General features: G+C 41.5%; 1 protein-coding gene across 1 annotated transcript in view; it reads right to left on the bottom strand.

Moving 5' to 3' along the window:
• The window catches only part of GUCY2C (guanylate cyclase 2C), a 111,176-nt gene that overhangs the window by 50,198 nt on the left and 47,831 nt on the right, over positions 1 to 13,147 (bottom strand). Inside the window, exons 9-13 of the mRNA XM_075286331.1 lie at positions 7,318 to 7,403; positions 5,846 to 5,957; positions 5,677 to 5,758; positions 3,078 to 3,180; positions 1,936 to 1,998 (exon numbers count right to left, since the gene is read on the bottom strand). Coding sequence (XP_075142432.1) covers positions 1,936 to 1,998; positions 3,078 to 3,180; positions 5,677 to 5,758; positions 5,846 to 5,957; positions 7,318 to 7,403 — 446 coding nt within the window. The remainder of the gene's footprint in view (positions 1 to 1,935; positions 1,999 to 3,077; positions 3,181 to 5,676; positions 5,759 to 5,845; positions 5,958 to 7,317; positions 7,404 to 13,147) is intronic.

The raw sequence follows: 13,147 nt of genomic DNA, 5'->3' as shown, positions 1-13,147 counted from the left end.
GAGGCTCCCTCCACCATGAATTGGTCCAAACGGGGGTTTTTAGAGGCTCCCTCCACCATGAATTTGCCCAAACTGGGCTGTTTAGAGGCTCCCTCCACCATGAATTTGCCCAAACTGGGCTGTTTAGAGGCTCCCTCCACCATGAATTGGTCCAAACTGGGCTGTTTAGAGGCTCCCTCCACCATGAATTGGTCCAAACTGGGTTTTTTAGAGGCTCCCTCCACCATGAATTTGTCCAAACTGGGGTTTTTAGAGGCTCCCTCCACCATGAATTGGTCCAAACTGGGGTTTTTAGAGGCTCCCTCCACCATGAATTGGTCCAAACTGGGGTTTTTAGAGGCTCCCTCCACCATGAATTTGCCCAAACTGAGCTGTTTAGAGGCTCCCTCCACCATGAATTGGTCCAAACTGGGGTTTTTAGAGGCTCCCTCCACCATGAATTGGTCCAAACTGGGGGTTTTTAGAGGCTCCCTCCACCATGAATTTGCCCAAACTGGGCTGGTTAGAGGCTCCCTCCACCATGAATTTGCCCAAACTGGGCTGTTTAGAGGCTCCCTCCACCATGAATTGGTCCAAACGGGGGTTTTTAGAGGCTCCCTCCACCATGAATTTGCCCAAACTGGGCTGGTTAGAGGCTCCCTCCACCATGAATTTGCCCAAACTGGGCTGTTTAGAGGCTCCCTCCACCATGAATTGGTCCAAACTGGGCTGTTTAGAGGCTCCCTCCACCATGAATTGGTCCAAACTGGGGTTTTTAGAGGCTCCCTCCACCATGAATTGGTCCAAACTGGGGTTTTTAGAGGCTCCCTCCACCATGAATTGGTCCAAACTGGGGTTTTTAGAGGCTCCCTCCACCATGAATTGGTCCAAACTGGGGTTTTTAGAGGCTCCCTCCACCATGAATTTGCCCAAACTCTGCTGGTTAGAGGCTCAATCCACCCTGATTTTAAAAACAAATGTTGGTGCCAACCTCAACTTACTACAAGGGCCAAATTCACTGCTGGTGACAAGCTCTCCTCACTGCAAGTGCCAAATACACATGTTTCAAGGTGTTTTCCTACTGTCAGAGAGGTGGTATTGAGTGTGTAAAGTGTGTAGTTGTTAGGCTGTGATGTTGGGGTAATAGAGGGTCTTTGGTGTGTTAGATGCCCCCAGACATGCTTCCCCTGCTGTCCCAGTGTCATTCCAGAGGTGTTGGCATCATTTCCTGGGGTGTCATAGTGGACTTGGTGACCCTCCAGACACGGATTTGGGTTTCCCCCTTAACGAGTATCTGTTCCCCATAGACTATAATGGGGTTCGAAACCCGTTCGAACACACGAACATTGAGCGGCTGTTCGAATCGAATTTCGAACCTCGAACATTTTAGTGTTCGCTCATCTCTAATTAAGACCTCATATGGCTCTGAGAGCGGAAAAATAAAAAAGTTATGGGATTTGGAAGGGGCGGGGGAGACAAAAACAAAAAACGAAAATCGAAAAATGCCCGCAGCTGGAAGGGGTTAATTCCCTAGCAACTGGTACAGATATAAACAAAGTTACATGGCTAGTGATACCGGTGTCCAGACTTAGCTTCTCTTGCCGGTCATTACTCAGGTGCCTCATCTCACAATACTGACAGTACAGTGCATGACTTCAGCGACTGGGGGGGTGTGACAAAAAGCCACACCCTCTGTGTCATGTGATGGGAGGAGCTCTAATATCCAGCCGCACCATCCATCTCTCCGCAGCTACTGATGTCAAACCAGCCAAGAAATCAGCGGGAGGCATTGCTGCGTGCAGAATCAATGCCCCCTCACAGAGAGACCACCCTCACCAGGTCCGATAGTTAGAGAGAATAACTCCTAGCAATCAAATTCACCACTTACAATTATTGAGTCCCACAGTAGTCCCTGGTTGAAACACATCTACATGATTATCAATTCAAATTGTGTACCTTCTTGTCATATTTCCCTCGTCTCAATCTTGGTATTGATTCTCGTCGTTTATCTTCATCAATCTAAAAAACAAGATAAAACTAAAATATTTGTGTGTTGGTGTAAGGTGCATCAGAATGATTAGGAGGCTCCAGCCTGTTAATAATTCAGGCACAACACAGGAGGTCCCATGCACCGGAACAAATACCTATGCCAATCTGAAACTGGTGTAGGTTTTAGCTATAACTTGCATAAGTGTAACTTATAATAAATTTGTCAGCTTTGCCACCTCAGTCCACTTTCATCCATGCTCCACTCAGTCTACTTTTTTGTTCCCAACTTTTTTCTTTTTTGAAACAAGTTTTGCTAACTCCTGCTGTATATAAAATACATAAAAATTAGGTCATTGATTAAAATTTGGATAAAATAGTTTTTTGTGTTTGCCTATACCTATATGCCTATTAGGGCATATGGGCATCGTAGAGGGTTGGACCCACTCGCAAACTTGCTCTATAAATCAGAATCCAACTCTATGAAATACTTCCTTCATATTAACCATGCAGTTTTTTTTTTTCATGTTTATGTATATATATGTATACAGCTGTATCGTTACGTACATATATTTTATGTCTATTTCCTTATAAGCATCTCCCTTCATCCTTCCTATTTTGCTGCTTACCATTCTGTGGATGTTTTTTTTTTTAATCATAATTGTACTCTGTATGGCTCTTCTGTATTATTGATATCTAAATATAATGGATTTTCTGATTATTTCTTCAGTGAGTTTTTCATAGAGTTGGGATTAGGTTTTTCCTTTTTTATATATCTTTATTATTTTGCCTATGTAAATGCAATTTTTGGCTATAACTCTCTATGTGGGACCTTGGCCTAAATGAGATTTAGAATTAGCTCTAATCATATATTTTCACAAAAAAATTACCTAGCCATGAAATTACTTTTGCATTCTATTTAGTCACACATGGGCCAAAGAATTTACATGGCTCTTTCATTGAAAATGATTGACATCTCCCAGCAAATAGACTGCCTTGTATAATGCTGTATTTCATGCAATTTCTTGCATATTTCTATTGGAAATGAATCTTCTTGCTTAATAGAGGGTCATTATTAGAATAATATGGTTAACATGTTTGATTATTATCACCTTCAAGCTGACAGGAGACGTCTCATTTGTCTCTAGTGGCAAAATGTTCTCCGCTGCAATATGAGACCACCTTTTCTGTCGCAATTCTTGTTTTCGATACTTTCTACAAAAAGATATAGGTGTCAATTGTAACATAATATAGTAATTAGATTAAATAATAGTCTGTGTGTTGTGAGAAAGTGAAGGGTGTGGTCTGGGAGAACATATATGTTCCAGCCAGGCAGTGAAAGGGTGTATGGTAAAAACCCACAGCAGGGAGGTCAGGGAGGTCAATTATTTTTAAATTTATAGCTGATTAAATTAAAAGTTAAATATTTTTGCAAATACATGTAATTAAACATTTTGCAGAGTTTTAAAGTTTTTCTCTAACTGTTGTGGTCACGGTCTTGGAGTCTTGATCGGTTGCCAGTGGATACGACCATAAATTCAGGACCTTTCTAAGGTCATAAAATCAGCAATGATTTCCTTATTGTGGCCGGGATGTCTTCTATACATGTAGTGTTCCTGTTTGATGACCCTGCTGCAATAAGAAAATGATAACTGGGTTCTTGAAAAATCCCAGACCATAGAAAGTTTCTGCATTTGTGGTCGTATCCATTGGCAACCGGTCAAGATAACACGTCACCACTCAGAAAAAATCTTTAAAGCTCTGCAGCGTTTTAACTACTTATATTTGCAAAAATTCTTAACTTTAAATTATCTACAAATATAGATATGATTGTGTTCATGGGAAAATCCCTTTAAGGTCTGATATAGGTTGTGTGTCAGAACTAGGACGTGTGGCACTACACTGAGGAAACTGACCTGTGTGATCTGGACCTGCATCATGGTAACTGTGTGCCACCCCTGTGTGAAGAACCCAGAGCAGTAGTCTGGCAGCCAGGCTCTTGTATTGGAATGCTCTTTTGTAGTAGGTAGTTCTCAGCCGAGAAGGTTTTGTTTATGGCTTATTCCTTTGTAACAGGCAAACTGTTTATGCACCTGCGAATGAATAAATACCTAACTTGTGTGTGACCCAGTCTCTGTGTCCCTGTTTCCTGCACTTCTACCAAGTATCTACCTGAGTGGTTCCCCACAGTGTCTACAGAATGAATAATGGTACTATTCATTTATCTAAAATCTTAAAATCTGAACCAGTGCATAGTGCAAACTGTAGAAACCATAAAAACCGCTGACCACAGCATCTAAGTGGTTTACAGTAGTTTATGCTTTGATGCAAATGAGTTAAATACCATGGTAAAGAAGGGAGCTACCCACTCCCTGCTTCACCATTCAGCCCCTGGCTCTGCTCCCAGTGTTTTGGGAACAGAAAAGACTGAGAGGACTATAGAAGAATGCATAGCTCCCAACCATCCCCAATCCAGTGGGACAGTCCCGATTTGACACTGCTGTCCCATCGTCCCAGATGGCTTATGGCTTTGCTCCGATCCACATCTCTTATCCCAGGGTAAAGGCTAAATACTACACTCGATAAGGACCTTTCAGATGGTTACATGGTGTTCTCTAGTCACATGACTCTAGGCGTGTCTTTGCTTCTTTTTTTTCTTCTTCTTTTTTTGTAGATTGTGAGCCCCAAATATTTCCCTATCAGCATGTCTTTGGAATATGGGATGGAAATCCATGCAAACATGGCGAGAACATGCAAACTCCTTGCAGATGTTTTTTTGCCCTTGGTGGGACTTGAACACCAGGACTCCAGCGCTGCAAGGTTGCAGTGCTAACCACTGAGCCACCGTGCGGCCCCCTACATGTCTTTGCTTTTAAGAAGATCCTTCCACATGAAGAAAAGTTGTATCCCGTGCAGTGGAGGAACAAGAATATATTTGGGGTGCAGGGTGTACTATGGTGGGGGGGAAATGTGGGGTGCAGAGTATACTGTGGTGGGGGGAGAGATGTGGGGTGCAAGGGTGTACTGTGGGGGGCGGGGAGCTGTGGGGTGTATTGTGGGGGGCAGAGATGTGGAGTGTAAGGTGAGGTGCATGGATGTACTGGGGGGGGAGATGTAGGGTGCAGAACGTACATAATTCAGTCAATTTAGAGGCGGGAGGAGCTAAATTTGCCATGGTGTGCATAGCACATCCACATTTTGGCCCTCCTTCGGTCCTTTAAAAGTTGGGAGGTATGAGCATGGGTAAAGGTGAGTATACAGACTGCTGATGAAGTAATATCTACCTTTACAAATCTCTTTCTTAGTTATGACACAGCTAGCTAGTTTTGCCTTTCAAGAATCTGGGAAAACTGTGTATCTGCATTGTCTCCATTATGCTCCACAATAAGCTCTGTCCCTCCCGAACTTCCTTTGATGTCATGCTAGTTTTATTTAGAAGGTCTCCAGCCAGTAATGACAGAGCACAGAGGCAGTAAACACTGTCTACCCAATCTATGTCTGCTAGATTTTTACTAAACTGCTCAGAGCCACAGGGTATTGTTTTTCAGGGCTGAATGTCCAGGCTTACAAGTTTATGCATTACGTGTTATTGAAATGATAATGTATTATGTTACTAGAGCACATTTTATCAAATACAGTATGTTGTTAGCTGCTGGGGAGCAAAGGTTGTGTAAATTGTACGGCTATACAGCATATTTATCTATAACCTACCTGAAGACAAGGAGTGCAATAATAAGAACAAGTATAATAGCAATAGTCAGGGTGAAGACAGCGATTGTCATGATATTAGGCCCTGTAATAAAATAAAATTATGGATATTTATGTTTTCGCTGTTTTCAATCTAATTAAGAAGAATTACTAATAATTCTGGTAAACTTACCACTTCCAGGAACATCACTAGGAAGTTTATTATTGTTCCATACAAATGTTGGTGCATGGTCCTGCATAGTTGTTGCATTATTCCAAGTGGCAAAGTGGACAAATTGTTTATACTAGAGAGAAATAAATAGAACATCATTTAGATTTATTAGAAGTTATATTCTTGTGGTTAAAGGGGTCCTCTGGAACTTTGACATTGATGATCAACCCTTGTGCAAATCCTTTGTAGGAGAAGGAGATATCAAAACTAGATATCTTTAAGACTAAGGCCGGGTTCACACAGGGTATTTTGGATCAGAACCTGAGGCGGAGGCCGCATTAGGTTCCGGTCCAAAATACAGGTAGCCGCACACTCCTCTCCGGATTAGGCCCAAATGAATGGGCCTAGTCGGGAGGAGGGAGTGTCTTCAGGTGGATTCTCGAGGCGACTCCTCCTGAAGAATGAGCGTGTCCGTTCTCGTTTGTTCCAGCTCCCGGAAAAAAGAACTGACCGACTGTGAAACGGTTCTAAGCCTCTATTGGTGGTTGTGAACCCTTCACAACTCCACCAAGTGAGGGTTGATTTAGCACATTGTAATTGTCCCTCAACTAACAGAAATACTACACTATATACAGCCCGATGCTGCTGTTGTTTTTTGTCTTTGCTCAGCAGGGACATGTCATTCATGAAGAAGTCAGTGAAGCCTGTGATTGGTTACAGTAGTCACCTGACATAGACAGAACGTTCACTGAGAATTGCAAACAGAAGTCGCTGCTGGAAACGGAGGACTCGCGAGAGTAAATATATTTTTTATTTTAATACCCTTATATATGCCCTCTATATGTGGCTAAATTAGAAAAAAAAGTACTTTTTACATCTGGATGATAGCCAAGGTGTTTGCCATCTGGTCTGATAAGACTGTAATCAAGTTCATTAAAATTAATTTTCTTATTTCATGAAAAATGTAGCCACAGGCAGATTATGTCCTCAAGGAACTTCAGCAGTATTTAGCTTCTGAAATCATTGCGTCTCTGTTGCTCCCTAACAGTGTTTCTTGATGGAGCTGAGATGTCGCATCAACTGATCATGTGATCACTGCAACCAATTGGCCTCCATGGCTCAGAAATTTATTTATTTTATTATTTTATTTTGCTTACTTATATAGCGCCATCATATTCCACAGCACTTTACAGACATTGTCAGTCACAGCATCATATAGAGCTCACAATCTAAATTCCCTAATAGTATGTCTTTGGAGTGTGGGAGAAACCGGAGTACCCGAAGTAAACCTACACAAACACGGTGAGAACATATAAACTCATTGCAGATGTTGTCCTTGGCAGGATTTCAACCCAGGCCATGGTAAATTGTTTTATGATGCTACTAGCTATAACACTGGGTATATTGTCCAAAATAACCTCAATTATACCATTGTGTCTCTTCAGCATTGCGCTTCCTCATCCCAACCCTTATGTTTTTGCTATTTTACTTACTTTATTTTTTGTAACACAGCTGTACAACAGAACCAGCTCTAGATCTCTGTCACCCATGCTATCCAGTATTATTGGACGTGAAGCACCTATGCATGAAAAATTGTTAGAGTAAATTTTCATTAAATATTCGATACTCAATATTCGACTATTCGAACGAATATCAAACCCCATTATAGTCTATGGGGAAAAATGCTTCGTTTCAGGGGAACCCACAATTCAACTCAGGAGGGTCACCAAGTCCACTATGACACCCCAGGAAATAATGCCAACACCTCTGCAATTCAACTGGGGTAGCAGGGGAAGCATGCCTGCGGGCATCTAACAAGCCCAAGTCACAGTTTTACCCCACCATCACAGCCTATCAATTACACACATTCCACACTCAAAAAAAACACTATGAAAGTGGGAAAATACCTGAAAACCTTCTCCCCCCCCCCCCCCAATTGGATGGACAGAAACCCAAATTTTAAGCTAAAGAAACATTACCAAGCACCCCTTTAAATCAAGTTACCCATGACAACCACAGATGGAATAGGCAATGGGAAATCCAACAGTACCCACCCTTAACTGTCATTGTGGATGTGTGTGTGTGTGTGTGTGTGTGTGTGTGTGTGTGTGTGTGTGTGTGTGTGTGTGATTTGGTAAGACGTTCCAAAATTCACTTTTCTGGCCCTTAATGTGAGCCCTTCCAAATTAAGTTAGAGGCCCTTAAGCTGAGCTACCAGCAGAGATCGAGGCCCTTTAGGTGACTTCAGCCTCTTACCAGCAGAGTTTTAGGCCCTTTAACTTATTTCTAGAGATGAGCGAACAGTGTTCTATCGAACTCATGTTCGATCGGATATTAGGCTGTTCGGCATGTTCGAATCGAATCGAACACCGCGTGGTAAAGTGCGCCATTACTCGATTCCCCTCCCACCTTCCCTGGCGCCTTTTTTGCTCCAATAACAGCGCAGGGTAGGTGGGACAGGAACTACGACACCGGTGACGTTGAGAAAAGTAGGCAAAACCCATTGGCTGCCGAAAACATGTGACCTCTAATTTAAAAGAACAGCGACGCCCAGCTTCGCGTCATTCTGAGCTTGCAATTCACCGGGGACGGAGGTTTCCGTCCAGTTAGCTAGGGCTTAGATTCTGGGTAGGCAGGGACAGGCTAGGATAGGAAGGAGAAGACAACCACAACAGCTCTTGTAAGAGCTAAATTCCAGGGAGAAGCTTGTCAGTGTAACGTGGCACTGACGGGCTCAATCGCCGCAACCCAGCTTTCCCAGGATCCTGAATGGAATACACTGTCAGTGTATTCCCGTATACCCGATATATACCCCCGATACCCGTTCCAACGGTGTGCCCCCCCACCTTCACCCCAGAAATACCCTGCAAGTCCCCTAGCAATAGAATTGGGGCTATATACACCCACTATTTTTGCTACTGCCATATGGTGCCATTGTCTCACTGGGAATTCAAAGAATATATTGGGCTTACATATAACTTCAATTCCAGGGAGAAGCTTGTCAGTGTAACGTGGCACTGACGGGCTCAATCGCCGCAACCCAGCTTTCCCAGGATCCTGAATGGAACACACTGACAGTGTATTCCCGTATACCCCATATATACACCCCAAATCACCGTTCCAACGGTGTGCCCCCCCACCTTCACCTCAGAAATACCCTGCAAGTCCCCTAGCAATAGAATTGGGGCTATATACACCCACAATTTTTGCTACTGGTATATAGTGCCATTGTCTGACTGGGAATTCAAAGAATATATTGGGGTTACGTGCACCCACAATTTTTACTACTGGTATACAGTGCCATTGTCTGACTGGGAATTCAAAGAATATATTGGGGTTACGTGCACCCACAATTTTTACTACTGGTATACAGTGCCATTGTCTGACTGGGAATTCAAAGAATATATTGGGGTTATAAATACCCTCATTTCTTGCTACTGCTATACAGTGCCATTGTCTGACTGGGAATTCAAAGAATATATTGGGGTTACGTGCACCCACAATTTTTACTACTGGTATACAGTGCCAGTTTTTGACTGGGAATTCAAAGAATATATTGGGGTTACGTGCACCCACAATTTTTACTACTGGTATATAGTGCCATTGTCTGACTGGGAATTCAAAGAATATATTGGGGTTACGTGCACCCACAATTTTTACTACTGGTATACAGTGCCATTGTCTGACTGGGAATTCAAAGAATATATTGGGGTTACAAATACCCTCATTTCTTGCTACTGCCATATAGTGCCAGTTTCTGACTGGGAATTCAAAGAATATATTGGGGTTACGTGCACCCACAATTTTTACTACTGGTATACAGTGCCAGTTTCTGACTGGGAATTCAAAGAATATATTGGGGTTACAAATACCCTCATTTCTTGCTACTGCCATATAGTGCCAGTTTCTGACTGGTAATTCAAAGAATATATTGGGGTTACGTGCACCCACAATTTTTACTACTGGTATACAGTGCCATTGTCTGACTGGGAATTCAAAGAATATATTGGGGTTATAAATACCCTCATTTCTTGCTACTGGTATATAGTGCCATTGTCTGACTGGGAATTCAAAGAATATATTGGGGTTACGTGCACCCACAATTTTTACTACTGGTATACAGTGCCAGTTTCTGACTGGGAATTCAAAGAATATATTGGGGTTACAAATACCCTCATTTCTTGCTACTGCCATATAGTGCCAGTTTCTGACTGGTAATTCAAAGAATATATTGGGGTTACGTGCACCCACAATTTTTACTACTGGTATACAGTGCCATTGTCTGACTGGGAATTCAAAGAATATATTGGGGTTATAAATACCCTCATTTCTTGCTACTGGTATATAGTGCCATTGTCTGACTGGGAATTCAAAGAATATATTGGGGTTACGTGCACCCACAATTTTTACTACTGGTATACAGTGCCAGTTTCTGACTGGGAATTCAAAGAATATATTGGGGTTACAAATACCCTCATTTCTTGCTACTGCCATATAGTGCCAGTTTCTGACTGGTAATTCAAAGAATATATTGGGGTTACGTGCACCCACAATTTTTACTACTGGTATACAGTGCCAGTTTCTGACTGGGAATTCAAAGAATATATTGGGGTTACAAATACCCTCATTTCTTGCTACTGCCATATAGTGCCAGTTTCTGACTGGTAATTCAAAGAATATATTGGGGTTACACGCACCCACAATTTTTACTACTGGTATACAGCGCCATTGTCTGACTGGGAATTCAAAGAATATATTGGGGTTATAAATACCCTAATTTCTTGCTACTGCCATATAGTGCCAGTTTCTGACTGGTAATTCAAAGAATATATTGGGGTTACGTGCACCCACAATTTTTACTACTGGTATACAGTGCCAGTTTCTGACTGGGAATTCAAAGAATATATTGGGGTTACAAATACCCTCATTTCTTGCTACTGCCATATAGTGCCAGTTTCTGACTGGTAATTCAAAGAATATATTGGGGTTACGTGCACCCACAATTTTTACTACTGGTATACAGTGCCATTGTCTGACTGTGAATTCAAAGAATATATTGGGGTTATAAATACCCTCATTTCTTGCTACTGCCATATAGTGCCAGTTTCTGACTGGGAATTCAAAGAATATATTGGGGTTACGTGCACCCACAATTTTTACTACTGGTATACAGTGCCATTGTCTGACTGGGAATTCAAAGAATATATTGGGGTTATAAATACCCTCATTTCTTGCTACTGCTATATAGTGCCATTGTCTGACTGGGAATTCAAAGAATATATTAAGGTTACGTGCACCCACAATTTTTACTACTGGTATACAGTGCCATTGTCTGACTGGGAATTCAAAGAATATATTGGGGTTATAAATACCCTCATTTCTTGCTACTGGTATATAGTGCCATTGTCTGACTGGGAATTCAAAGAATATATTGGGGTTACGTGCACCCACAATTTTTACTACTGGTATACAGTGCCAGTTTCTGACTGGGAATTCAAAGAATATATTGGGGTTACGTGCACCCACAATTTTTACTACTGGTATATAGTGCCATTGTCTGACTGGGAATTCAAAGAATATATTGGGGTTACGTGCACCCACAATTTTTACTACTGGTATACAGTGCCAGTTTCTGACTGGGAATTCAAAGAATATATTGGGGTTACAAATACCCTCATTTCTTGCTACTGCCATATAGTGCCAGTTTCTGACTGGTAATTCAAAGAATATATTGGGGTTACGTGCACCCACAATTTTTACTACTGGTATACAGTGCCAGTTTCTGACTGGGAATTCAAAGAATATATTGGGAATACAAATACCCTCATTTCTTGCTACTGCCATATAGTGCCAGTTTCTGACTGGTAATTCAAAGAATATATTTGGGTTACGTGCACCCACAATTTTTACTACTGGTATACAGTGCCATTGTCTGACTGGGAATTCAAAGAATATATTGGGGTTATAAATACCCTCATTTCTTGCTACTGGTATATAGTGCCATTGTCTGACTGGGAATTCAAAGAATATATTGGGGTTACGTGCACCCACAATTTTTACTACTGGTATACAGTGCCAGTTTCTGACTGGGAATTCAAAGAATATATTGGGGTTACAAATACCCTCATTTCTTGCTACTGCCATATAGTGCCAGTTTCTGACTGGTAATTCAAAGAATATATTGGGGTTACGTGCACCCACAATTTTTACTACTGGTATACAGTGCCATTGTCTGACTGGGAATTCAAAGAATATATTGGGGTTATAAATACCCTCATTTCTTGCTACTGGTATATAGTGCCATTGTCTGACTGGGAATTCAAAGAATATATTGGGTTTACGTGCACCCACAATTTTTACTACTGGTATACAGTGCCAGTTTCTGACTGGGAATTCAAAGAATATATTGGGGTTACAAATACCCTCATTTCTTGCTACTGCCATATAGTGCCAGTTTCTGACTGGTAATTCAAAGAATATATTGGGGTTACGTGCACCCACAATTTTTACTACTGGTATACAGTGCCAGTTTCTGACTGGGAATTCAAAGAATATATTGGGGTTACAAATACCCTCATTTCTTGCTACTGCCATATAGTGCCAGTTTCTGACTGGTAATTCAAAGAATATATTGGGGTTACGTGCACCCACAATTTTTACTACTGGTATACAGTGCCATTGTCTGACTGGGAATTCATAGAATATATTGGGGTTATAAATACCCTCATTTCTTGCTACTGCCATATAGTGCCAGTTTCTGACTGGTAATTCAAAGAATATATTGGGGTTACGTGCACCCACAATTTTTACTACTGGTATACAGTGCCAGTTTCTGACTGGGAATTCAAAGAATATATTGGGGTTACAAATACCCTCATTTCTTGCTACTGCCATATAGTGCCAGTTTCTGACTGGTAATTCAAAGAATATATTGGGGTTACGTGCACCCACAATTTTTACTACTGGTATACAGTGCCATTGTCTGACTGGGAATTCAAAGAATATATTGGGGTTATAAATACCCTCATTTCTTGCTACTGGTATATAGTGCCATTGTCTGACTGGGAATTCAAAGAATATATTGGGGTTACGTGCACCCACAATTTTTACTACTGGTATACAGTGCCAGTTTCTGACTGGGAATTCAAAGAATATATTGGGGTTACGTGCACCCACAATTTTTACTACTGGTATATAGTGCCATTGTCTGACTGGGAATTCAAAGAATATATTGGGGTTACGTGCACCCACAATTTTTACTACTGGTATACAGTGCCAGTTTCTGACTGGGAATTCAAAGAATATATTGGGGTTACAAATACC

Source organism: Leptodactylus fuscus, chromosome 9 (assembly GCF_031893055.1).
Source record: "Leptodactylus fuscus isolate aLepFus1 chromosome 9, aLepFus1.hap2, whole genome shotgun sequence".
Lineage (NCBI taxonomy): Eukaryota > Metazoa > Chordata > Amphibia > Anura > Leptodactylidae > Leptodactylus > Leptodactylus fuscus.
The sequence above is the reverse complement of the archived record's forward strand: the minus strand, read 5'-3'. Positions and strand labels throughout refer to the sequence as shown.